Source organism: Micromys minutus (assembly GCF_963924665.1).
Source record: "Micromys minutus genome assembly, chromosome: 2".
Lineage (NCBI taxonomy): Eukaryota > Metazoa > Chordata > Mammalia > Rodentia > Muridae > Micromys > Micromys minutus.
In genome coordinates, this window is record NC_137971.1 from 63,956,512 (window position 1) to 63,982,469 (window position 25,958).

At 44.0% G+C, this 25,958-nt stretch overlaps 1 protein-coding gene across 1 annotated transcript in view; it reads right to left on the reverse strand.

Moving 5' to 3' along the window:
• Nucleotides 1–25,958, reverse strand: part of DOCK1 (dedicator of cytokinesis 1) — a 475,815-nt gene that overhangs the window by 46,482 nt on the left and 403,375 nt on the right. The window contains exons 33-38 of the mRNA XM_080912399.1: nt 25,440–25,588; nt 16,084–16,169; nt 15,743–15,899; nt 11,059–11,099; nt 9,554–9,644; nt 6,356–6,475 (exon numbers count right to left, since the gene is read on the reverse strand). Coding sequence (XP_080768525.1) covers nt 6,356–6,475; nt 9,554–9,644; nt 11,059–11,099; nt 15,743–15,899; nt 16,084–16,169; nt 25,440–25,588 — 644 coding nt within the window. The remainder of the gene's footprint in view (nt 1–6,355; nt 6,476–9,553; nt 9,645–11,058; nt 11,100–15,742; nt 15,900–16,083; nt 16,170–25,439; nt 25,589–25,958) is intronic.

Genomic DNA, 25,958 nt, shown 5'->3' on the forward strand with positions numbered 1-25,958 from the left:
CTTCCTACCAGTTGTCCTTTGGCCTTCATAGGTTGATAGTCTATACACCAGGCTGAACCGTGGGCATGTCTGGGAGGGATTTGCCCTCATTGGCTGGGAAGCCCCACCTTAAGTGTATCAGGCCCGATAGAAGTTCCTGGAGGAAAGAAAGCGTTGCTGATCTACCCCATTGATCTTCATTCTCATTGGTGAGCTCAGCTACCCTGTCGTTCCTGCTGCTGTTTCCTTCTGTGATATTAGAACCAGCCCTTCTGGGCTTCCAGTGTGGACTGAAGATCACTTGTTCTTCAGGTATCCAGCCTTGCTTGCGGAGCTGGGGTCTCAGCCTCTCTGGTATGAGAATGGCATTGTTGGACCACCATGAACATATCCTGAAGCCCAATCTAACAAGCCCCCAGCTAGTAGTATACATTCATTCTATTCTGTTGGTTCTGTTTGTCTAGAGCAGTAGTTCTTAACCTGTGGATTGTGACCCCTTTGGAGTCACAGAACAGATATGTATATTACAATTAATAACAGTAGCAAGATTATAATTATGAAGTAGCAATGGAATAATTTTATGGTTGGGATCACCATAACACGAGGAATTGTATTAAAGGGTCAAAGCATTAGGATGGTTGAGAATCACTAGTGTAGAGGACCCTGACTAATACAGTCCCTCACTGGCTCATGTGGTCTACAGATGGTGGCCCTGTTTTGGAAAGTTGATGAATCTTTATGGTGCTTGAGAATCACTGTGGGTGGGCCTTGGGCCTTGGTAGCCCAGCCCCACCTCCTGTCTTCCCTCGGCTTCCTGACTATGGGTATAGTAGATGTGGTATGACCAGCCACCTTATGCTGCTGCTATGCCTTCCCTGCCAGGTTGGACTGGCTCCTTTTTATTGTTGCTAATTTATCAGGTTATTATTCAGAGCAGGGAGCAAAATAAATAGTCTAAAGCTCCATGGCAGAATCAAGTAGAACATGGAGGGAGGAAGTAAGAGGAGTTGGTGGGTGGGGTTACACTGGATTAACATTTATCCCAATTATCTCAATCTGCCTTATTAACATTTAGAAGACACGGTTTTCCCTACAGCCACATGCTAAGCCCCCACGGGTGGTTTTTAACACACAAATTTTAGGAGGATACAATCTAGACTATAAAATACTTTATTTACTGTGTCTTAGGACTGGGAGATGAGACATGCCAGAAAAACATGAAGAGGTGAGTTCGATTTCCAAAAACTCATAAAAACCAACAATCAAACAAAATGACAGAACATGGATGTGTTGCTGTGTTCATGTAACCCTGTAACTCCAGGCCTGGGGAGGCTGAGATATGTAACTCCTTGGTGCTTACTGGACATCCAGACTAATCTAATTGGTGAGCTCAGACTAGCAAGAAACCCTGCTCATAAAACATGATGATAGCTCCTGAGGAAGGATGCCCAAGGCTGACCTCTACACATATGGCACATAAGAAGTCATGTATGTATACTTACAAAGTTAGTCTTAAAGATACAATGTGAACTGCACGTTGATACATATACCTCTGCTTGGACTAGCCAGTGGCTCAAATGTGGCCTGAGACTCAGTATCAGACAGTATAGTACAGAGTCCTGCCCAACCCAATGCTTGCAAATCATTTTCTCTTCTTGGTGTTAACCTTCCCTGAGGGGCCTCTTATTATCCCTCCTTCACATTCCCAATAGATATATCACATGTTGTTACCCATGATCCATTTTTATAACTTTAGTCTAGAGTGAAGGATGATAAGGTGTGCCTCTGGTGCCCACAAACATCAAAAGCTTTAGTCATCAGCAATGGCACTGTTCACTTATCTTATTCCATTCCTTTTAGGAAAGGGGTCCTAGTTTGTGTTCCATTGCTGTGATGAATGCATGGCCAAAGGCAAGGTAGGAAGGGAAGGCTTTACTTTACCCCAGGGCTTATAGCCTATCATCTGGGGAAGTCAGGGCAGGAGCTCAAAGCAGGAACCTGGAGGCAGGAACTGATACAGAGGCCACAGAGAGATGCTGCCTACTGGCTCAATCTCCATATCTTACTCTGCTTGTTTTCTTATACAGCACAGGACACCTGCCTAGGAATGGTGCTACCCACAGTGGGCTGGGCACTCCTACATCAATCATCAATCAAAAAAATTCCCTACAGGTTTGCCTACAGCCCAGTCTTAAGGAGACATTTTCTCAATCAAGGTACCCTCTTTTCAGATGACCCTAGCCTGTGTCAAGTTGACAAAAACAAAAAAACACAACAAAATCAACCAGAGCAAAATGTATAATGTTTGTTCTCTGATTACTATGCATTCTAACTTGTAGCACAGACTTGTTTCCTAAATGAAAGTGAGTCAAAATCTTGAATGCACATCAAATTGTCTGCATCTACTGTGACACACCCATACCCCATTCCCTCACAGGACACTGGAACCCATTGTGCAACACTTTTCCTATGTAGTCCTGCCCCCCAAGATCCCTGAAATAGAAGAATGACAATCAGCCACAGAGAAGCCAGGATGAACACCAGAGCCAAGTTCTCCTAGACAGCAATTCCTGTATCCGTAGCTGTAAGGAGCCACACCATTAGATGTGTAGTACTTTTCTTAGAAAACGTGTGTCACTTGGGCAAAGTGAAGAGTAACAGTTCTAGAGTGGGCAAAATGGCTCAATGAGTGAAGTGTTTATTGACCAAGCATGAAGACCCATGTTTGGACCCCTAACACTTTCATAAAAAAGTTAGGTGTTGTGCTGTGCATCTATAACTCTAGTACTGGAGAGGCAGAGAAATGGGGAGGAGTCCAGGGGCTTTCTGGCCAGTCAGTTTAGCCAGTCAGAGCTGTAGGTCATGGAGACACCCCATCTCAAAGTGGACAGTAATAGGGGACACCCCGAGGGGCTTCTACATGTGCCCAGATGCATGTGCACATGCACACACACATACACACATAGAGTTGGGGGAGGAAAGAGAGAGGGAGGGAGAGAGAGGGGGAGGGAGAGGGAAAGAGGGGGGGGAGAGGGAGAGGGAGAAAGTAACTGCTGTTTTATGTGCCGAAAATACAATTATCTAGAACTCAGCCTGATCAAATGCTATGGTACATGATGGGAGTAGGTTCCCCTCACGTCTATCCTGTCCTCCTAGGCACTTGCCCTGTGTGGGCATGTGGTTTGCCTCAGCAGAAGACAAAAACACAAGTGGTTCAGGGAAACTACTCCCTCCTTCCTATGTGTTCCTGGGCTGCATCAACCTGAGCAGACATTCCGCTTTTCTGGGCCTTGTTCAGGGAGATGGCCACTGGTCTGAGCAGAAGTGGATCCATGTTGTTTGGAACTTTGGAGAGTTCCAGGTCAAAACTCCAGAATGTTCTGGTCCATCCCAGGCTGCATAAAAGCTAATGGCTTCCTAGAACACAGCCTGCTTGCTGATATGAAGATGAACCTTTGCTGCCAGCTCATCACACAGACACTGCTTGCCCTATGCTCTGGAGTTCTCTCCAGCACCTGTGCTGTAGATTCATGTGTATGGGCAGTCTGGTTCCTTTTTAACATTCTGGTGGGAATGTCACAGGCACTCTGAAATGGCTTTCCAATCTTGTTGTTTTATCAATACAACTGGAATGGCAGCTGGGAACACAATCCTCCCAAGCTCACTCTGACTCAAGGTCAGCAAATGGATCACGTCACCATGGTCTTCTTTCTGTTTCTACAACATAGGGACATCTGAGGACAGGCCTTCTACTGGCTTTCCTTTTTTGTCTATACTATTTTGTCACATGAATTCTTTCTTTCTCTTTTCTTCCTTTCTAAGGCAGGCTTTCCAACCTCAGCACTATTGACAATCTGGGCTGGATGCTCTGTGTGTGTGCTGGGGATACCATGTACATTATGTGAAACTCAGTTCCACATGCTCAGACTCAGCCATGAAATTTCTAGTGACACTGGTTTTCACTCAGTAATGGCCAAATGTCCTTGCAGATTAAGGTTGGATACTAAACGGACTGCGTTCGTTTTGCCCCTTCAGGTGATTCCTTTTCAAGATTAACTATTGTAGAGAGAAAAAGTGATCAGGTTATCTCCCATTTAAAAAACAAACAAAAAAAAAACCTCGCTGTCTTCTGTCTCATTCCTACTGAAAATGAGACACTCGAGGCAGGCTCTGCTGAAAAGTGCTGAGCATTCATTTGTTTGGACATCTAGCCACCCCTCAGTGAGCTTATGGTTCTGAATATTATGCATGCTGGGAGAAGAAACAGGTGAGGCCTGTTTCTCGTGCTCACGGCTTCTTGGGTGAGTCACTACAGAAGTGTGTGTGTAAACTTCTTGTAGCAAATCAAAGAAAGAATTCCAAAGAAAGACAGGGGTGGTTCAAGATAGAGGAAGAGGTGACATTTAGGCGGGGATGGAGAAGAAAGAGCTGTGGGAAAACAATAGATAGCTTTTCAGCAGAACAAGACTGGTGTATTCCAGACTTCAACAAGCATGGCAGAAACAGAGTAAGGTGGAGGGGAAAGAGGGACACCAGGGCAGAGAAACTGCAGGGTCCTTAGACCTGCAAGGAAAGCTGGGAAGTGTAGTCTTTCAGCAGGCCTTTTGGAGCTGTGCTGCTCATAAAGAGCCTGAGTAGGGCTGCCCATGGAGGCACACGCTCCTCTGACTGGGTGGACCCTTTTTTACCTTAGGTAGGCCTCCTGCCTGGGATCTCTACCTGTGCTTTACAGCCCCTGGTTACCATTCCCCAGCACACTACAAAGCCACAAAGCTTCAGGCTGAATTTGCTGAATATAGCAGTTTTCTGAGGAACAAAGGTTTCTTGTCAAGTAAAGGGAGCATGAGTAAGCCCGGTGGGGAAAGCCTCACATCTTAACATCCTGCCAGTCTACTACAGGGTCAAGAAGAATCTACCTTCCAAGAGGCCTGGGTAGAGAATTTAGACTTTTCCTCATGTTAAGAAGTCAGGTGGCATCAGCCTGTCATCCTAGCTGTCAAGAACCCTGAGGCAAGGAGGGTCACAAATTCAAAGTCAGCCTGGGAAACTCAGTGAGACCTCGATTTAAAATGAACAGGTTAACAGAAGGAATAGGTGGCAACGCATTTGCTTAGCACATGTGAGGCTTAGCTTCAATTCTCAGCAACACACACATACACAATACAAAAAGAAGACAGACAATGACTTCAGACACGGAGAGAATCCTGAGCTTGCGCTCACAAAGAGCCTACTTTTAATAGGGTTTGGTTCCTGTGAATAACACCCAAGGGGAAAGGTCCTTCTGTCCAACACAGGTGTTGTGGGTAGAAATGCATTTCCAGAAAGACATGTGCAAGCCTAAGCCTTAGTATCTGTGAGTGAGAGCTTCCTGGGGAAATAGGCATTTTAGACATAGTTCAGCTTTATGGAGCAGAGTGGGGCTTCCTGATGGGCCAGTGCCTGGTGTCCTCATAGGAGAAAGAATATAGACACAGCACACCGTAAGCACGGGGAAGACCCGACAACTGAGTGATGGGTTCTCAAGGCAACAAATACCAGTGACTGCCTACCATGCCTGGTATAAACCACATGCATAAAGCATGTGGTCCTGGAAGGCTTCCAGGGAGTGCATGAGATCCACTAGACCTAGATTCCAGGCTAAGAGCTCCAGCGTTGAAAGGTGATGTTTCTCCTGTTCAAAGCCTTCCGTCCCAATAGCCACGGTAGGAAATAAAACACCAGCTCCTTTTGAGATTCTGCTGGAGTGACGGAACATCCTTGATACGACTACAACATTCAAGGGAACTCTAGAAAGAGCTTGGAAGTCACCTGGGTTTTATGAATTTCTTAAGCCAGAGTGGCTAGTTTTCATAGTGACTACACATGTGATCAGAGGGACAGGGATAAAGGCTAAGACGGTTCATGATGGTGGCTTTCCCTTAGAAAAAGTCAACTGAGTACATCATTTTGTTTAAGTCAATTAATTCATCAGCAAACTGCCAAGGTGGAACAAAGTCCGTCTCGTCACAGGGTTAATTTTTCCAGTGACAACAGGAAAATGGAAGATGCCAAAGGCATATACCAGCCCCAAGCACACAGAGGTATCCAAGCCGCTCTTTCAGACCTGGATCTGCTAGTAAGAGCTATCAAAACAGTCAGATGTCTTCAGGCCTTACTATCCACAGAGCACCTAAAAGAGCTATTGATTTTTTTTTTTAAATAAAAAGGTTTCTTATAAGTACAAGCCAGAGGAATATACATAAAATACTTCCATATACAGTATGTAATACATTTCTGGTTTTACAAACACCACATGTTAAAAATAGTGTGCTTCTAGTGCTGTGAGGGTGGGCAGTGGGGACTCATGGGACAGACCAAGCGACAGTGTGTACCTTACCTTGCCTTTGTCAAAGTAGTGGATGATTTCTTGGTAGAGCTGTTCTTTCAGCTGCCCCTGTGTTGTCGCCTGGAACCCGTCCCGCTGAGTGAGGTGGGCTGCACACACATCCTCTGACCACTGTGGAAGAAACAAGGACTGAACAATGCTGAGCCAAGGGTGTGTTCAAAAATATCACTGAGCACTAAGGAGTGTAGATATGAGACTCTGATGCCAGGGACCTAGGGCTGCTGTCACTAAACTGCCCAGGCCTGGGAATGCCAGGGACACAACCTGTCCCTGGAGGGCCCAACGAGAAGGGCAGATGGGAAGGCAGAGCCCAACTTGCCGAATAGCTTCTCGGCAGCCAGGGTGTGCTATAAGCAAGTGATTAGTGACCGTGTCAGGAGCCTCACCCACTGGAGCTCTAAGCCACCCATCACACAAGTGCATCATGGGATATAGCCCTGAAGAAGATCTCATAAGCATCTAAGGGTATGAGGTGTGACTTTGCCTGGGGTGGCCTGGGAGGCTCAGAGAACAGCAGGAATGAGCTTCTCAGGTGGACCTGTAAGGTGTAATATGACCCCCTGCTAAGGCAGGTCAGAAAGGGTCTTACAAAGAAGCAACGGGCATCCATGCCATTATTTCCCAAACAAATGTGAGAGCATGGGTTATCCCAGTGAACACTGCGATAGTTAAACCACAAGGCCAGCTATGATGACACTTGTTAGGTGCATGACAGACAAGGAGAGCAGGGCAAGGAGGGGGGGCTCTTGGTGGTGCTATGACATAGAACAAAGAACCAAACGATCTGGCATGGAGAAGTGGGGAGTTAGGCTCTACTGAAGGAGGTGTCATGCCATCAGATGCTTGCTCCCAGGCACACATCTTCCTAAAGTCAAGAGCCTTGGGCTACCTCAAGCCAAACTCTGTCAGCCTGAGGGATCCCTATTCCTGGGCCTGTTGGGTAGGACAGGGAGACCTTTATATGGTCCACAGACACTCAAATTAAAGATGGCCTTGCAGATCCCTTCTGAAAGCAGCACTGAGAAGCTCCACAACCTGAGTTTATGGAACACAACTGGAAGTTGTGAAAGTAGACTTGTAGATGCAAATATCAAACCTGGGTGATTGACCAGGGCCAAAAGACTAAGGCGGATTTTATGATTTCAGATTATAAAAGTAACATATTGACTCTGGATGGGGAAGTTCCCCACACTTCCCATGGTAAGGATGCAGAAGAATAAATTCACTGCTAAACTAAGCACTCATGTTTTTAATAATTCTTAATTTTGATTAAAAAATGGTACAAAAGAAGACTGCATTTAAGGACCTTTTTAGTTCATAGATACAGGAATACAGACCTTTTTGTTTAGTAAGTTGATCAACCAGCACAAATTCACTTTGATAATAATATCAAACACATTTAGGAAAAAATTTAAAAATTTGTAACAGTATAAGAAATATGGAGGTAGATTATGTTTCATTTACCATTTAATTGTAAAATTTGGAGCCCAGTGGAAGAGATAATGCAATTGATCTAGGCATTGGAACAGACTATCACACAGTCTGTGACAAACCCATCTGTCCTCAATATATTCAAAGATTAAGCAAATGGTATGCTTTCTCTCTCCCTCCCGCTCCCTCTCTCTCACACACATACACAAACACTTTACATCCATACAGACTTATAAAGTTTATGTTATAAGGGTGTGAGCAGTCTGCCAAGCCATTTTAATTTCCCTTGTGTGAATAACAAGATCTTCACATTTGCAAAAATACCTTGCTCCTGACATTTGGATTTCTAATAAATACAGACATTGGACTTTACAAAGGAAATGGCTGCTTTCAGGAGCATGCCACAAAATCTCTATCCTCAAAGATGATACTCCTTGGGAAAGCTTCAGATGGCCGCAAGACAGGAGGGGTCCTTAGGTATCCAGCCTCCAGAATTGGGGCGGGGGCAAGAGTAAGCCAGCTCTTTAGCTCTTTGCCTTTTGCCTGACAGGACCCTGCTCATTTCAGACAAAGACAAATGCTGCAGAGCCGTGTGTGTGTGTGTGTGTGTGTGTGTGTGTGTGTGTGTGTGTGTGTGTGTGTGTATGTTTGCACACGTAGATTTTAGGATAAGGACAGAGACAGTAGAAGTCTGTCTGGGGTTTAACTCTGGAATACCATCCTCCTTAACTCTCATAATTCAATACATAGCTTCTAACACACATTTGAATATAATTTTCCTCTTGTGGTTTTATCTCTCTCTACTTTTGCTGTTTGAGAGGCTATCCTAGATTTGGGAACAAGATTCATTAACTAAACACTCTAATGGTTCCTGTTTATCTCACACAGATTTTCTGATTTTTTTTTTTTTAAAAAATAAGGGTATCATGAGAAAGATAATCAAAGACCTGCTAAGATTCCAAAATATAAAAGTTGAAGTTTCTTAGAAGTGTCTCCATCTCTTCATCTGTTTATACACAGCTACTACCTACTCACGCATCTTCATCCATCCATCCATCCATCCATCCATCCAGCCTGCCATGCCTCTATCCCTCACTTTCCCCCACTTTCCTTGCCACATCTGTCCATTTATTCATTAATCCACCCTTCTATCTGTCCACCCACCTAGTCTAGCATTACTACCTACTCTGGAACTGGGCATCAGAGAGAACATAACCCACCAGTAAAAGCAAAAGGCCAATATCTTGGAGCAGGCTGAGGAGTAAAGGAATCACTGAAAGTTCTCATGCTATTGCTCATTAGCAACATTCCTTAGACGCTCGAACAGCCAACACTGAAACCGTCAGCATGGCCTGCTCTGCAGAAAAGCCTGGGTCTGACTCTTCCCTCTGTGAGGAAGAAGATGACTTATCCTTCCTCTTGGCTTCTCTATCAGGGTCATTCCTAATTATTGATGTTGTTCTCTATCCATACTTAGGACAGTTGGCACAAGTAAGGCACTGTACACCCTGTGACTCTCAGATGCTTCGAAGCCCACTGAAGGTTTGCAAACTCGACACCTTGTTAAATCGGCATTCAGCTGGGCTGAGTTTGCCATCAGAACGCTTGGATGTTGTTGTTAATATCACTGACTGTAGCCCATATCCATAAAACAGCATGCCACTGGTTTACTAAAGTTTGTCATGGAAAAGTAAAGTTCGAAATAAGCTCGGATTTTATAAGCAGAGCTGCATAGACGCGCACAGCGATTTTGATTACCTTCAGAAGCTTTGCATGCAGAAGTAAGGTGTAGGCTGCCTCTGTGTAGTTGTCACACTCTTTGTGCAGGTCGCAGAGCTTATACAAGTACCTGGTGATGAAACAGGACTACATTCTTAAGGAGTCACGGGGTAATTTGTGTTGAGGACTGCAGGTGCTATAATTTGACATTCAACAGTAACTCATGGCTACACTTTCTTTTTACTACATTCATAATTCATAATGCCTTGAAAACTGTTGGTATAGAAATCACAAAAAGGACTGATACGAATAAATATAATAATATATATGCACATAGACAAATATACCATACATATATAAATAAAAGTATATGTTGGCACACACATATACAAATATATAATTTTAAGTCATCTCTGTAGGGAAAATGAGGATAATATGTAAAGGTAAGAATTATACTGCAGGGTTCCTATTTCTTCATCTTTTCCAGTTACATTCCTCAAACAGTTGAAATGGGATTAGACAATCTAGATTGTACATTTCTCTTGAGTCAAAAATGCATATTCACAGAAATCCATAACGATCTAAATCCACAAGATAAAAAAAAAAGCAGCAATGACAGTGGACTTGATCAAAGGGAAGTCTGGGCGGAGGAAGCAGGGGATGCTCTTTACGCTACAGACAGACACATCTGGATCAAAGAGGCTGCTCTTTTCCTGAGTTTATTATATTCATATGGTACGTTTTAAAACAAAAAGTAAGAAAAAAAATCCAAAACCATGCAAGCACATTCCTGGTAGCTGTCACAGTCAAGCTTTCTGCCACACAGGTGACACGCTAACCTCGTTCATTAAGATGGCCTGTCGCCTTGTTCAGTAGTGACCACAAAACCTGAAAAGTGATTGAGAAATATAGTGTGTCACTCTAATCAAGTGCTTTGATCGTCCATTAATGCTGGGGATCAAACCTAGGTCCTCCCCAAGCATTAGGTGCTCCATCACTGGGCTAGGTCCCTGGTATATCTTAAAAGCAAATAAAGAATCAAGTCCAGCTGCCCACACAAAACGTTTTTCCTTTTTTTAAATGGGAGAAAGACAGGCATGTGGGAGCAGGTTACTAGTGAAATGAGAATAGACTGCAAAATTATACTGTTTACTTCTGAAGAATTTATCACCAGATCTAGCCCTCATTTGACCACAAGACTTATTAGGGTACCAACACATACACAGAGGGTGTCAGCCTGCTTGGCACATACATACCATATATATGTATTTTTATATATATATATATATATATAATTTATATATATATATATAAAACATGACTACAACTCACACAACAGGGTACTGGTCAGCTCAACATGTTACATACCTTATATACCTCCCAAAGTAATTACAAAGCCCACACAGGGTGCCGGTCAACATGGCACATACATACCTTATATACATTGCACAGTGATTATAACACACACAGGGTGCAGACCAGTGTGGTACACACCTCCTTCATACACATCTCAGAGATCACAATGCATGCAAGTATACACGTACCTTACATACATCTCTTCTCTTTCAATCTCTTTGTAGAAATTCTGAAAAGTTAAACCATGGCATTGTTTAAAAAAAAAATCAAAACAACCTGACTCGATTATAAAACCCAATAGCAAAAGCAAGAATGAAAACGACTTGCCACTGCAAATCCACGGTTCCGCTATGGTCGGCACATTGGTAGACCCAGTCAGTGCAGAGTAGATCTCTTAATTTACCTGCGCTCTGAGCATCTAACACTAGTTCTGACTTGTGCTTTTGTAAAGGATCATAGCTCAAACACTTCAGACACTTGAGGACTAAACCTATGTCGGTCATTTGAAAGTCAGCTATCTTCAGCAAGAACAAGGTTCTGACTGAAAACACAATCTCTCAATCACTATATCCAGTCTCATTTGAATAAGCAGTCCACTACTGGGGGGAAGGAAAGACATCAGTGTCACCTCAGCATGCTGGGGCCAGCCTTTGTGAGAGATGGAGGAACATGGGGAGGCTCTTGTCCTCACATATCTCAAGCCACCGAGCACATGTACTTGAAGGTAAAGACACATTAGTTACATAACAGTGCCATACTAACTGTTCCACGAGGGGCCACTGTCACTGGCCTGAGCAGTGTTGAAGCAGAACCCCACTCCCATGGTCCCATGTTTCCTGCAGAGAATCCATTGTGCTAGAGCAACCCTCTGAACTATACAAGAAAAATAAATGTTTACTTAAAAAAGTAAGTAAGGAAGGAAGGCAGGAAGGAAGGAAGGAAGGAAGGAAGGAAGGAAGGAAGGAAGGAAAGAAGAAAAGAAGGAAGAGAATCTGAAAGAAGAAAGACCCTTGTGCAAAACCCTGATGGAGAATTTAGTTTGTTTGAGATTTCCAGTAAGTTATTCTGGGTTATTAATATACATTACTTCACCTAACTCAACGCTTGTACCAAACTCACACGTCTGGTGAGCATGGCCATGCACATGTGTAATGACAGCACTGGAAGGCTGAGGCAGAAGATTCACCAGTTTGGGCCAGCATGGGCTATATAGAGACTCTCAAACCATGAGACCCTGCCTTACCCTTCCCTCCTTCTCCCTGTAGACTACTTTCTATACCTTAGGTCATGCATAGGACACTACAAAGTACAGGAGTCAACTCATGTGGGTCTGTAGGATGGATGCATGACAGTTATTTTATTTTCTATATCAGTTTTTTTGTTTTCCTTGAGAATATCATACTTGCATACAATGAAACATGATCATATCCGGTGACCCCCTTGAACTCTCCCCAAAATGTTCCCCTGTTAACTTCACACCTTACCTTTTTTGGAGATAACCCATTAAATCTAATTAATGCTGTCACATATGCATGGGAATATTCAACCTCATAGATCCAAAAAGCCATTACCTCCGAAAGAAAGACTATATGGGCAGCACACAGGTTCTGTAGGGAAGAACCCATCTTACCTGGTGCTGCACCTGACATTTGAATGAGCCCTGGTTCCTCTGAGGCAAACAGTAAGTAATGAGGGCATTTCCAGGTACCGTCGGAGATGTGGAGAGAGGAAAGCCCTTTCTTCCCACCTCTCACTCGAGTCTCCAAATACTACGATGTCCCAGGAGAACCTCTTGTGCCCATGGTTTTAATTCCAACTCACGTCCTCAGACTCTTTACTAACTGAACCGTCTCCTCAGTCCACACAGTTATTTGAAATGCCTGGGCCAGTAACTGTGAAACCCTTGCCGTGTCCATGTCTGGCTCTGACGGCTTCTCTGTCCCTTGAAGTGTGCGCTCTGTTTTTAGGATGGCTATTTTATGCCGAGAGGACTGTCATGTCCAGCCAGGGTTTCCGCTACCTTAGACTTCAGCTACAGCAGCTGTGACATTGTACATCTTCTTGCCTCCAGAGATGAAGGAGAATGCGTGAGTGTAAGAAGTTGAATGCTAGAAGAGCTATCTTTTCGTTTATTCACTTTCACTTGCTGTTAAAGGAGAGATTCCCAGGCTCTTTCCACAATGGAGAGACATCATAGGTCCCCATGTTTATGGAAGGGAAAGCTCATTACCAGAATGTTTCTCATCAGCATTAGCAGCTTGTTCAGATAGCAGACAGGGGCTGCACTGTACCAGCACTTTTAGGAGATGTTCCTCATGGCAAGACAGAGACTACAGTGATGCTAAGAGAAGCAGAGTGTAAGATGACTGGTTCTGTTACTCTTTCTTATCCAAATATCTTAGATGATTTACTTTATTATTTACTTATATGAATGTTTGTATGTCTGTGCCCATGTATGACAGTCCTTAGAGGCCAGAAGAGGGCACTGGGTCCCCTAGTGCTAGAGTTACAGGAAGCTCAGAGATGTCAGATATGGGTGCTGAGAACTGAACTCAGGTCCTTTGCAATAGCAATACTCAGTCTTAACCATTAAGTAGTGCTCCAGCCCCTTCTGATTTTTCTTAATGTGTGTATGATTATATGCGTGCGTGGTATGTGTAAGTGTGTAGTCTGTCTGAGTGCGTAAGTCAGTGTGCATCAGTGTATAATGTGTGTGTGTGTGTGTGTGAGTGTGTGTGTGTGTGTGAATGTGTGGTATGGGGGTTGTGTGGCCAGAGGAGAATGTCAGGTTTGTTGTTCTCTATCCCATGGAGACAGCACCTCTCACTGAATCCATAACCATGTTGCTGGTCAGTCAGCCCAGAGAGCCTTCAGTCTCTGTCCCTCACAGTGCTGCAGTTATAGGTACATATGACACACTGCCTGACTTTTTGTTGATATTGGGATGCAAACTCGGGGTCTGCTGCTCACTCAGCAAGTGGCATTAATCAGTGGGCCATCTCTCCAATCCCTTTAGTAACTCTATAAAGAATGGATGTATATCACATTCCTCCTGACACAAAAGTTCATTCTGGTGACCTCAAAGTACTTGCAAGTCACACAAATGGCAGATGTGGAAGGAAGTGAAGGCCGAGTGCTTACATGTTACTCAATGACTTACATTTTACTCATGGCCTGAAATCACAAGGTCAGTGACTGGGAAGAATAGTGAAGGAAGTGAGGCATGACAGGGATAGTGCTGTCTTGCATTGCTGCCGAGAGACAGCTGTGGAAGCAGAGGAGAGCCCTACCTCGCCAGGAGTCAGTCATTATGGTTCCTTATGGAAGCAATAGTGCACAAAAATGCAGAGAGCCCTGCAGCTAGACTGGGAAGTGCACCCATGTAGAGAGGCTTGAGGTTGGCCAACCCAGTCACTCATTGGACTTGAGCTTGTCTGTCATCAGTGCACTGGCCCCTCCTGCTCTTCCCAGACACACCTTAAGAAGGAAGTGCACCAGGAATGGTATCCACAGACCTAACAGCATCACAGTCACTGTAGGAACATGCAAGGTCAAGCATAACAAAATTTATCTAGTCACCCTCCATCTTTGCTGTCCCACACTACTAATGTCCTGTGGTGCTCTCACAAATGGCCATTAACCTAGGTGGCTTCAAACAACACAAAGGCATCCTCATAGTCATAGGGTTTTAAAGTCATGGTCCCAGTTAGGGCCTCATGCATCTCCTGTTAAAGGTTTTGGGGGTGAGGGGGACTCATTCCTTGTTGACCCTTCTAGCTTCTAGAGATTCCTGGAGTTCTGTGGACACTGTCTTTTGCACTCTAATTGCTGTCCCCTGTTCACCTGACTTCTCTGTGTCTGCTTTCCCTTTGGGGGGTGGTGCATTTACAGACAAGGGTCTCATGCAGCCTACACTGGTCTCAAATATGCTACATACCCGAGGCTGGCCTTGAACTCTCATGATCTCCATCCCTCTACTCCCCAAGTATACGGCTATACCTAGCTTCGTTTTTCCCCTTGTATTAAGAACTCCTTTGAATAGATTTAACCCTCATCCACCTAGACATCCCAAGCTAATCTCATCTCAAGCTTCAATGTGCATGTTTGTGTGTGTATACATACATGTATAAATGCAAGTAAGAGGATAAGCTAAGCTGCCAGTCATTCCTCAGCTGTTCACCTTGTTTTCTGTTTTGGATTTTTTAGAGGTTGGGTCTCACACTGGCCTGGATCTTACCAAGTGGGCTATGCTCACTGGCCACTGAGACCCAGGAATACAATTTTTCAACTGTCTTTGCTTCACCAGTGCTGGGATTAGGAGCCACTATATTTGGGTTATTTTTTTGCTACATTTGGGTTATTTTTATGTATGTTTTAGAGGACTGAACTCAGGTCCTCAGGTTAGTAAGGCAAGCACTTTACCAACTGAGCAATCCTCCTGGGTCTTATCTGAAGAGATGCCTTTTTTCAAAAAGGGCCATATTCTCAGGACTAAGAATAAATACATCTTTTGGACACTATAGTACTTGACTCTGATCTAATAAAATTAGAGTCTTCATATGTGGAATTCACAAGTTGCTACCTTAGTTATGAAACTAGATGGCTTGCCACGCATAGCCACAGTGGGGACACTGTGAAATGTTCAGAAGGGACACATGCTCTTGACCTGGCTGAGAGAAGATATGCAGGTAATTCTCTGTCCTTCCTTCCCAGCACCAGAGAGGACCTCCCACCCCCACCCCTGGGCAGACGGTAGCTATGCTGTGCTGTGGAGTGGTCTAAGGCCAGCTGTCCTCTGGGCTCCTGAATGCCCTGGCTCCATTTGCATACAGCATGCTGTTAGGGTAGAAGGTTTAATGAATACTCACTCACCAGCACGTTGACTGTGCAGCTCATACGATTGTCTTTATTTTCGTCATGCATGATGGTCCTGTAGTCCAGGAGCCTCTCCATCAACCGCACCACAAGCTTCACAAAAGTTTCTCCTGTCTTGGCGAGGTATTTATGCTTCCTGCAGTGCTCCAGGAGGCTGAAAAAATAATTACACACACCTTGTTAATCACACTCCGAGAAAGAAACTTGAGGCATGGTTTAAAATATTTCCCATTATTAACACATTTTAATTATTTCTGGGCTACAAAGTTCATTGTAGTCTAATTACAAGTCTCTCCGTCTCTCTCCTGACATAAACCCTGCCGTGAATCAACACTTACATTTTATCAAATAACACTTTGTATTGCTCGTCTCCTCTGCCTCCTTCCACTTCATGATCCAGCTTAGTGATGATCTCATTTTCAAACTATAATTAAACAGAGGAAGCGTAAATAATTAGCATGGCAGATATTCCATTTGATGATGTGGCGCTCAGTCACATGTATGTCTTTGGGGTCACTGTTGGATGGTTACCCTCTACCTTTGAAACGTGATTTCATTTCAGAAATGCTGTCCCTGAGTCCTTACAGATATCCAATAACTCTCAGCCTCAGAGAGAACCTTTGCTTTTTCTTCCGGCTCATGAAGCCACAATGCATGTACTTCAATAAGAGCCACAAAAGGAAAGTCAAACCAACCGTAGGAAACTGAATCAAAGAGTAATGGAAAGAGGTACCCAACTTTACCTCTACAGACAAACAACAAGTAGAATGGGGTGTCCATTCCTGGGAAGGAGCAGATGTTGTTTCATTTGCTAGGTTAGTGTTCTGGGCAATCTGAAAAACATTCATTGGATCACTTCACTGCCACCCCATGACACTTCTCCATTTCAAACAAAGCAAAGCAGAAGAGTCCAGAAGAAGGGGCTGGAAAGATGGCTCAGTGGTTAAGAGCACTGGCTGCTTTTCCAGAGGTCCTGAGTTCAATTCCCAGCAACCACATGGTGGCTCACAACCATCTGTAACGGGATCTGATGCCCTCTTCTGGTGTGTCTGATGACAGTATACTCACAAACACGAAATAAACAAATCTTTAAAAAAAATAAGAGTCCAGAAGCATAGATTAGCAGTCACCTTTAGCCCATCTCCAGGCTCATCCTATGTACTGGACCTTGTAAGTCAATGGACTCTAAAAAAACAACCCCCCAAAAAACAAAAGAAAACAAATGCCTCTAGATTTCAGGCACACACACCTCTAGATTCCAGGAAGTGAGAAATTCCCAGTATGTTTCTAGGGACCACTGGACTGGAAGTAAACAATTTTAAAATAATAAGTATGTTTCCCCATTTCCTTTCCTGATAGCCAGGTGACACCAGGTTAAAGAGAATTCTGAGGTTATCCAACCTGGGGTGTTGGTAGGCAGAAGGAGCTATGAGACCATGGTTTTTATAAAGATGGAGACACACTCTGAGCAATTGGAGGTGAGCAAGAGAGAAATGGGCCTCTGACCTCAAAGCCCAGAAACAAGAACACTAGAGCATATATGTGAGGTCTCCAGGATCCCTTTAAAGATGTTCAAACATCCAGTTCTCAGCAGCAGTTCCCAAGTCCCCCATGATGACAAGGTCCTTATGAGAATGACAGTCAAGTGAGAATAGGCCTCCTCTCTTAGTGACAGCCATATTGAGGTTTGGAGATGAGCCTGAGATGGTTGTTCTTACGAAATGAATATGTTTGGTGACTATCATGTGTTTGAAAATAGAATCTCAAGTTAGTATATAACTGAGGGAGAACTTCTCATCCTCCTGCCTCCATCTCCCAAGTGTTGGGATTACAGACAGGTGTCACTATATCAGACTTTATGGAGTGCTGAGGATGAAACCCAGGGTTTCCTATATGACAGGCAATCCTCTACCAGTGAGATATACCTAGGGATGCAAATAATTGAGCCTCAAGTAGATGAAGCTTGGGAGAGCTCAGTATGTCAGCAAAGAGTAGGCTGATTGGTACCAAAACAACTGGCTCTCTGGGCCTTGTCCAGCCAAATGGTGACATGGTTGAGCCACAACATCAGACACAGGACACTGACATGGAGCATGAAAAGAGCTACTGTGGCAGTAGCAGCTAATGATGGGCTCTGGAGAAGCAGAAAGCAGGGCCCACAGAAGAGCCCCCAAGCTGGCACAGAATCTCCTGTCCCCATTATGATGAAGTACTCAGAGCCTCACTTTCATCCCTCTGCACAAACATAGATTGGGGCTGGGGCAGGGGCGCTTCTTGCTCAGCATTAAGGACTTGGCAGCCTCCCAGCAACCTTAGCCTTCATGAGCTCCCCAGTCTTCCTGACCTTCTCACACTCTCCGCCCAGATAAATACCACTTTTTGATGGTCAGGTTTAAGAAGTTCAAGGCTTTTAGAAACAAAGGTGATTCCATTGAAGGAAGAGATTGGCTTGGCTTTTTTTTTCTTTTTTCAACATGGAATCTCAAGGAAAATGCGTTCCCTGTGAAATGGCCACCTTCTGCTACTAGCTCACAATGACTCTCTTCTTTACAGAAAGTATTCCTTCAAGCGCCTGTCCCCTTTGGACTCCAACACAAGGGAGCTCTCTTGCAATTAGCCCCTAGATGGCATTTCAAGGCAGTCCTACCTTTCAGGGGAAAACAGACTGGGATGTCAAAGATCAAGTGAGTGACAAGCATGTGTGATTCACAACAAGTAGTTGAGACATGAAAGAGAGCCCGGCAATTTGATTCAGACACCGTACTCAAATGTACATGTAAGAGCTATAACTGGGAAGGTACAGGGAATTCAGAGATGTATGACTTATTCTAACACCGGCAAAACACATAGAAACATGTAAACTTGTTTTTCACTCAGAAGCTACCAGAATGTGAGTTCTGCTTTATGAAAACCACATGCTTCCCTGTGTAAACTTAGCTATCACACACACACACACACACACACACACACACACACACACAGATGAGAAAGCCTTGGCTCCTTCAATATGCTACTTGTCAAACTTGACTGAGAAATTTAATGTTTTCCAAAAGGAATGGCAGAATGGTAAGTGCTGAGGTTGGACATCTGCACAAACACCCGGCAACTCTGCCATGTATCAGCAAGGACGACAGCAGCAGGTCTCTTCAGCTGGCCTCTCCTTTCTGCAGCTTCATTCATTATTATTATTAATTTTTTAACAGACCATATCAGGATCAATATGCTAGTGTACTGTTATCATAATCAGAATTAAATGGCCACATCCCAGTAAACTGGGGACAGTCTATTTGCTGATAGAGCAGGCCTGGTCTTTTATAAAGGCTGTGCTTACTGTGTTCCTTGTCAAGCCTGCACGGTCATAGCACGCAGTGGGGCTCTGTGGCTGGGATAAAATTAGAGTGTTTATTGTGCTGCTCAAACGGTGGTGCGAGCTCACTGATGGAATAAGCAGAACCATTGTATTCTCTTCTCTTTTCTGGATCACAAATGTTGCTACAAGAACATCCACAGGGTATCCAACTTAAGATATGGAATAGAGCGTCTCAAGACTCTGACATCAATGTCCCCCTGAGAATATTAAATGTAAGAGATCATCAAAAGAAAGCATGTGGCACTGATGTCGTGAATTCAATTAACTGAGAAGAAAGCTGCTGCTTCCCAATCTTACTGCCCAAGTCAGCTATGGGCTCCTGAATACTATTTCAGAGATGACAAAGTGGCGATCCCAGCCATGGATAACCTTAAAGCCGACAATTCGTTTGAAACGAACAATTTTGGGTTAGGTTTACTGCAATTAAAAATCGTGGGCATGTGTCAAGTTTCTACCCACTGAACCATCTTACCAGCCTTACTGCTATCATTATAATACATTTATACATGTTATGAAAATCAGACCTGTAATGTAGCCAGGATTACTTATTACAGAGATCTGGATGTAAATAATACAAAGGTCCAGAGCTTACTACAGCTGGTTGAAATCATGAACGATTTCAGGAGTGTGACCTGCTGCATTTGTAGCAAGAGTTTCCTAATAAACAAGATCGCTTGCCCAAAGTACTCTACTTTCCCTTCACTGTTCTCATGAAAATAAGTTCAGAAGACACTGCAAGGTAAGGAGCTTGGTGCTTGGCAACTTCCTATTTTCAGAGGGCACCAAGAATCACCTCTTTTGTCTCCTCCATCTCCACACGGAGCTGGCCAGTCTCCTGGAGCCATACACCCTTACTCATGATATTCGCCACAGGCCATTAGAAACAGGAAGATGGTTGACTGAGTCTGCATGGAAAATATGTCTATGGAGACGCCTCAGCAGACACAAGCCGGTGCTTAAAAGCCTCGGTCTCCAGGTTTTCTGATGATATCCCAACAGTGACAGATTCTTCAATCTGTCACTTGGCCTTTAATCCCCATGTTCAGACACACAAATATTTTTATGTAGATTACATTTATCTTCCCTAACCACTATGTGAACGTAATTGCATACTTAATTAATCTCTAGGATTTTCATCCCATATTAAAAAATATCATATTCTTCCTGTCTATCAAGTAGGCAGCTCCCTGACCTTGAAGCTTCTGTGACCGTCTCATGAGCTGAGAGACCCCAAAGTGTACCCTCAGAGCAGGGAGGCTCATCTGCTGACTGGCTGAGACGCCTCGCAGACACTCACAACTCAGTCTGAAGAGGATCTTCTGGCTGAGCACAATTACAGTGAACTCTGAGAAAATGGCCTCAGAGAGAGTCAAGTTTGATTTAGTTGAAGGAGACTATGGGAGGTTGAGTATGTCTATGCTGGAAGGCTTTAAAGAACAGAATTCAATATAATCAGAACTTTTGGAGTCAAAGGCATTGGCTGTCAAGATCTCTCAAACCACCTTTGGGAATGAATTCAATGAAATCAAATCTATTCCCCATGCCATGGTTCCCTTAGAAGCATCGAAAGCAATATGAACATGTTTGCTTTTGAAATAAAGAACACAAATAAACAAGCCAATAAATAAAACTCCCAAATGAATTGGAGAGTAAACAAGATGAAATTTCCACCGGACTTACATCCATACTACACTACAAATTGTATTGGCTTTTTTACCAAATGGCAGAATCTTTCAACATTGTCCCAAAAAAGTTGAATAACTCGGGTTATTCAACTATTTGCTTAAGGTACGCAGCAGGGGTGGCACAGGGAGATTATTCAAACAGAAACTCAGGATGACACCAACATTCCTCATGTTTGTATTGTTACTACTAAATGGGAGTGTCTGGTGGTTGTGGAGCAGTTTACCGAGTCTCACAAAGATGACAAGAAACAACCCCTTGATTGAGAACATGATTTCACCTTTTCCATTACATTTTTTAATCAATGGTATGCAGCCTGCGTGGCCATTTGCTTACACTTCTCAGCTGTTAGCGTTTCATTCCCAAAGTCGTAACAAATGGGAATTCTTTAAAAATATGTCAGGGCAGAATTTAAAGCGTGTGGGTTTTTTTCCTCTTTCATTTTTATGTTTTGGAAGTAAAGTACAGTATGAGGTTCTGATGGCTGTGCCTCTGCAAGGCTCTCAGGGTAATGCCTAGAGATGGTCCATCATGCCCTTACCAAGGCAGGATGTGAAGAGATAGGTGCCAGACGGGGCAAGAAGACATGATGTCTCCTCACCTCTTCCATACTACTGTAGGATGGGGTGGAAGGATTCAGACAGGGGACCATGAAAACCGATGAGCTGAGGCAACATGTTACAATCGTTGGGGACAGAGAATTCTGGAGGGGAAACTGACAGAGTAGAGGTAGGAGCGAATGACTTAGGTGGATGGGTTGGATAACCAGATCATGAGAGGGTCTTAGAAAGGATGGGGAAGATCAAAAAGCCAGGGTTCTGTAACAGTCAGAGGTGAGACAGGTGGAGAAGAAAAGAGATGAATTTCTGCTGACAGAAGACTCATGTAGAGATGGCAGAGTAATGACAGGGGAGTCCCTCTGTCAATGGCAGCTGCTACAGGGTCAGGAGGGTTCACCCTAGAGACACCTGAAAGGCCTCCGAGCTGACACTCTCCCATGTGGTCCTGCCTCTGCTACTTGGAGCACCCACAACCATGGAGGGAAAAAGGACATTCTGAAGATGGTGTGGGGCTGGGAGGAATATCGAGGGTAGAGATTTGGGAATAGGAAGAGTAACTAGCCCACTGTGATGTCTTCCTTCTAATGGGCTGCAGATCTACTGTCCTGGCCCAGAAGAACATACATGTCTCTAGCCAGGCGGGATTTCTGAAAGGGCTGAAGGCTGCCTAGTATTTTATATGCATCTGCCTTGTCCAAGACCCTTCAGGTTGGATCAAAGATCCACCTGTTCGGGCCCAGTCCCTGTACGATTTAGCTACAAACAGCTGACATTTACTAGCATTAGAGACCCTGAGACCACAGACTGTCCAGTCATTATTATGCTTTTCCTAGACTGTTTGTTTTGAGTCATGTATTCTAGCTTCAAATTTGCTAGGCAGCTGAGCACGACCTTGAAATTTTGATCCTTCTGCCTCTAACTCCAAAAGATTAAACACCTACCACCATGCTATGTTTATTCAGTGCTTGGGAATCAAACCCTTGACTTTGTGCACACCAGGCAAACACTCTACCTACTGAGCTGCATCCCTGAGCCCTACAGAATCTCACGATTCTGGTGAGATCTGTCCAGAACTGACAAAATCAAGATGACTCAGTGAACTGAGGAAAGGAATACAGCCCTTGAAAGGTTGTCATGGGCTACAGGATGCTGTGGTTCCCGAATGGGTAACTCATGCTACCTCATTATACCACCACGGGAGCCCAGCCAATGGAAGGACCTTGGAGAGGCTGTACATGGTAAGGGCATAGTGCTCTCTGAAGTTTTCTGCACTCCCAGGAACTGCATTGGAACGAACATGTTACTAAAACTTTACCATTACAGCTAGGGAGTGAAAGGGCAACTCTGGAAAAGCCAATTTGCAGCGCATGCTTCTAAAACCCCAGTCATGGTTAGGTAGCATTTAATCTTGAGTAAAATGCAGGTTTCCCTCTAAACCCAAGAGGTTGCCTCCAAACTCCAATTGCAGGTGAGCAAGATAACCTGGCCACAGTGCATATTTTGGGAACAGCAGCATATCAACTTCTCTTCTATGAAAATCACAATCTTTAGAAGATGCTGTGTCCTGTGACCAAAACACTAAAGCTGCCTAAAAACAAAAAGCCCTAATGCCTTCCCCTCACTCCATTAGGTTTGTGCATCTGCTATAAAAGTGGAGGCAATTTAAGCCCTCAGTGATGTGACTAATCAGGTTAGATAATTGCGTTTGTGGTGGATTAGTTAAACAGCAGCCAACCGTCTCCATCCCGGCAGTTTTGGATGGAGAGGCAGTCTGAGCCAGCTGTGTCAGGATATATCTGTAGAGGTTGCCAATAAGGCATAGGGGTTGTGCCTTCTGCTTTAAGAGAACAGGCCAGAGCAAGAGCAGAAAGTTGCTAAGACAGAGCAAGTCAACAGATAAGCATCAGCACTGTGGTCCAGGAGAGCCTTGTTATGGGGAGGCAGGGAGAAGAAGGTTGGAAGTTGGAGCTGAGAAAGGGCCAGGTGAGACTTCTCAAAGGACTGTGATTAGGAGGCAGAGAGGGCCAGCAAAGGCCACTGTAACTACTTTATATCAGAAAACCCAGTGGCTAGGATACCAGCAGAAAAATGGGTGCTGGGAAGGTTTGGTCAGAGCATCTTCCTGGGAAGTAGAGGTAGTTGATTTTTTTCCCCAACCCCTAGTAACAGAGACTCAGAAGAGACCAGCTACAGTTGGCTTTTCTAGTGTGCTCTCAAAGTCCCATGCGACAGAGGCTTAGTCTCCAGGAAACTTAGTGTGGGAGGTACTTAGGCCAAGTGGACCACTAGGTGCATCTTTGAAGGAGAGCCTGGCCTCAGCTCTCCTTGGTCCTGGGGTGAGCAGTTCTACTCCACTATTCCAGTCTTACCAAAGACCCCAGACAGGGACAGCTGGTGACCTGTGAAACTCTCTCAAACAGGGAGCCAAAACAAACACTTTCTCTTTATAAATAGATTATCTGGGGTATTTGTTCTGGTGAGGAAGGAAAGCTGGTAATCACAAGATTGTTTCTACAAGCTTCACCGATTGGCCTTCTGATTTGTTTCACTCAGAGAGCTGACAATGCTTGCAATCCAGTGTCTGCACAGAAATGGGAAACAGCCAGTGAGAGTTAAGAGTATGAAGCCACACTTAGCCCAAAAAGTTTTGTGGATCTTTTGCAGATTTGCTTCTTTTTGCCTATATCCAAACAAGGTATGTTTTAAGTCGGTGAAATGCTTATAGAACACAAGCTGGGATCTGGGGAGCCTCTCTCCTTTGTCGTATGACTTAGGAACTTTAGCTCTGTGCAAAAATAAAGGACAGAGTCTGGATGCCCCCAAAAAAGTGTTTAGACTGGTGGGCTGGCTTCTATGGCTCTCACTGACCCAGAGGAGGGAGGGGAACTGCAGAAACCCCTCCTCCCATTCATCTTCATTTCACCTACCCTTGACCTTTACTTTGACCCAAAGTCTACGTTTAAAAATGAGGAATGGTATAAATGGGTTTCAAGGCTTGTGATTTTAGTTTTCTGGGCTTGTGACATTTATCTATATAAATACCTTTTCTCCATTTATCTGAGTTTTAAAATTTAATAGCAGTTTTCACAAGTCTTTCTTTGTACTTGATTCATGTAAAATGGAAAAGTGTGATGAATTTTATGCCTGGGAAAAAAGTATTTTAGATTATAATTTATAGTTTCAGTAAGCCTGGAGTGACACTGGAGCCAGGCTTTCGAGGAGGCAGCAGCGGAGGCAGGTCAAAGCTTATAGCAATAATATCAAACAAATTGGCAATAATGTCAAACGGTACAAAGGCATTTTGATTCTAAAATTGCATTTCCGAGTATGTATACTGAGGAAACATTCAATATGAGTTCAAGCTATGTGAATGAGCAGGCGCATGGTACACTTATTGGTAACGGAAACTAAGCAGCCTAGGGCAAAAAAAATAAAAATAAAAAAGAGTCAGTCTGCTTTCTAAAGTGTTATATCCCCATTAAAATAAGATTTAAAAATTGTGTGTGTGTGTGTGTGTGTGTGTGTGTGTGTGTGTGTGTGTGTGGGTGTGCGTGCACAGAGCCCACCTGCAGAAGCCAAAGAATGCTGAGTGTCCTGTTCTCAATCTCCTCCTTATTCCCTGAGACAAAAACACCTCACTGAACCCGACACTCATCTTTTTGGCTAGGTTTGCCAAGTTCCTATGACCCACTGTTGCAGTCCTATGACCTATGACCTATGACCTATGCCCCAGCACTGGTGTGCATGCCTATGGAAAGTTTTTTGTTTGTCTGTCTGTCTGTTTGTTTTTAAACATGGATGCTGGTGATTGAAATTCAGATCTTCATGATTTTACAGCAGATGCTCTAAACCCATCAAATTCCCTTTCCAGCCTCAAGGGGCTTTAATCTAGGATTTGATGTCATCCCCTATAAAGACCAGTAAGAGACAGCTAGAAACCATGACCCCTTCCTAAAGGGGAGGGCAGAAGATACAGATTCTTCAGTAAGGATGGTCACAGCATTCTCTTTGAGCTGTCTTCCCATTGGTTTGTTTTGTCTGTCCCGACAGTCTTCACACTCATGGCGCATTTCCCCCTTACCATTTGGAAGCTCCGGGTGGAGTGGAATTCACACTGCATCATGTCAAAGAAGATGGGAAGGGTGGCTTTTCGAAGTTCTGTCTCAGGAATCAATGTCATTTCCAATATTGGGCCGACCATTTCTGGGATGAATTTTATCTTGTGTTGACCTTTCAATCAAGAAATGCAACATTCATTATTTTAAAAAAGAGAAGGGGTGGAATTTTCCAAAGGGGGTTTGAGAACAGAGAATACAGTAGCACAGACCCTGGGACATTGAATGGAATTTCAATGGTTGGGATCTCCACCTTTAATTCACGTGTGGATGAGGAGATGGTTTAGTAGATAAAGCATTTGCCATATAAGTATGTGGACTGCAGTTCAGAACCCCAGCATCCACATAAAAGCTGGGCAGGCATGGCAGCACCCAGGAATCCCAGTGCATGAGAGGCAGAGATTGGGGCAGTTTGGAGGGCCAGGCCAGCCTACACGGTAAGCTCTGAATTCAGTGAGAGACCCTGCCTCAGTAAATAAAGTAGA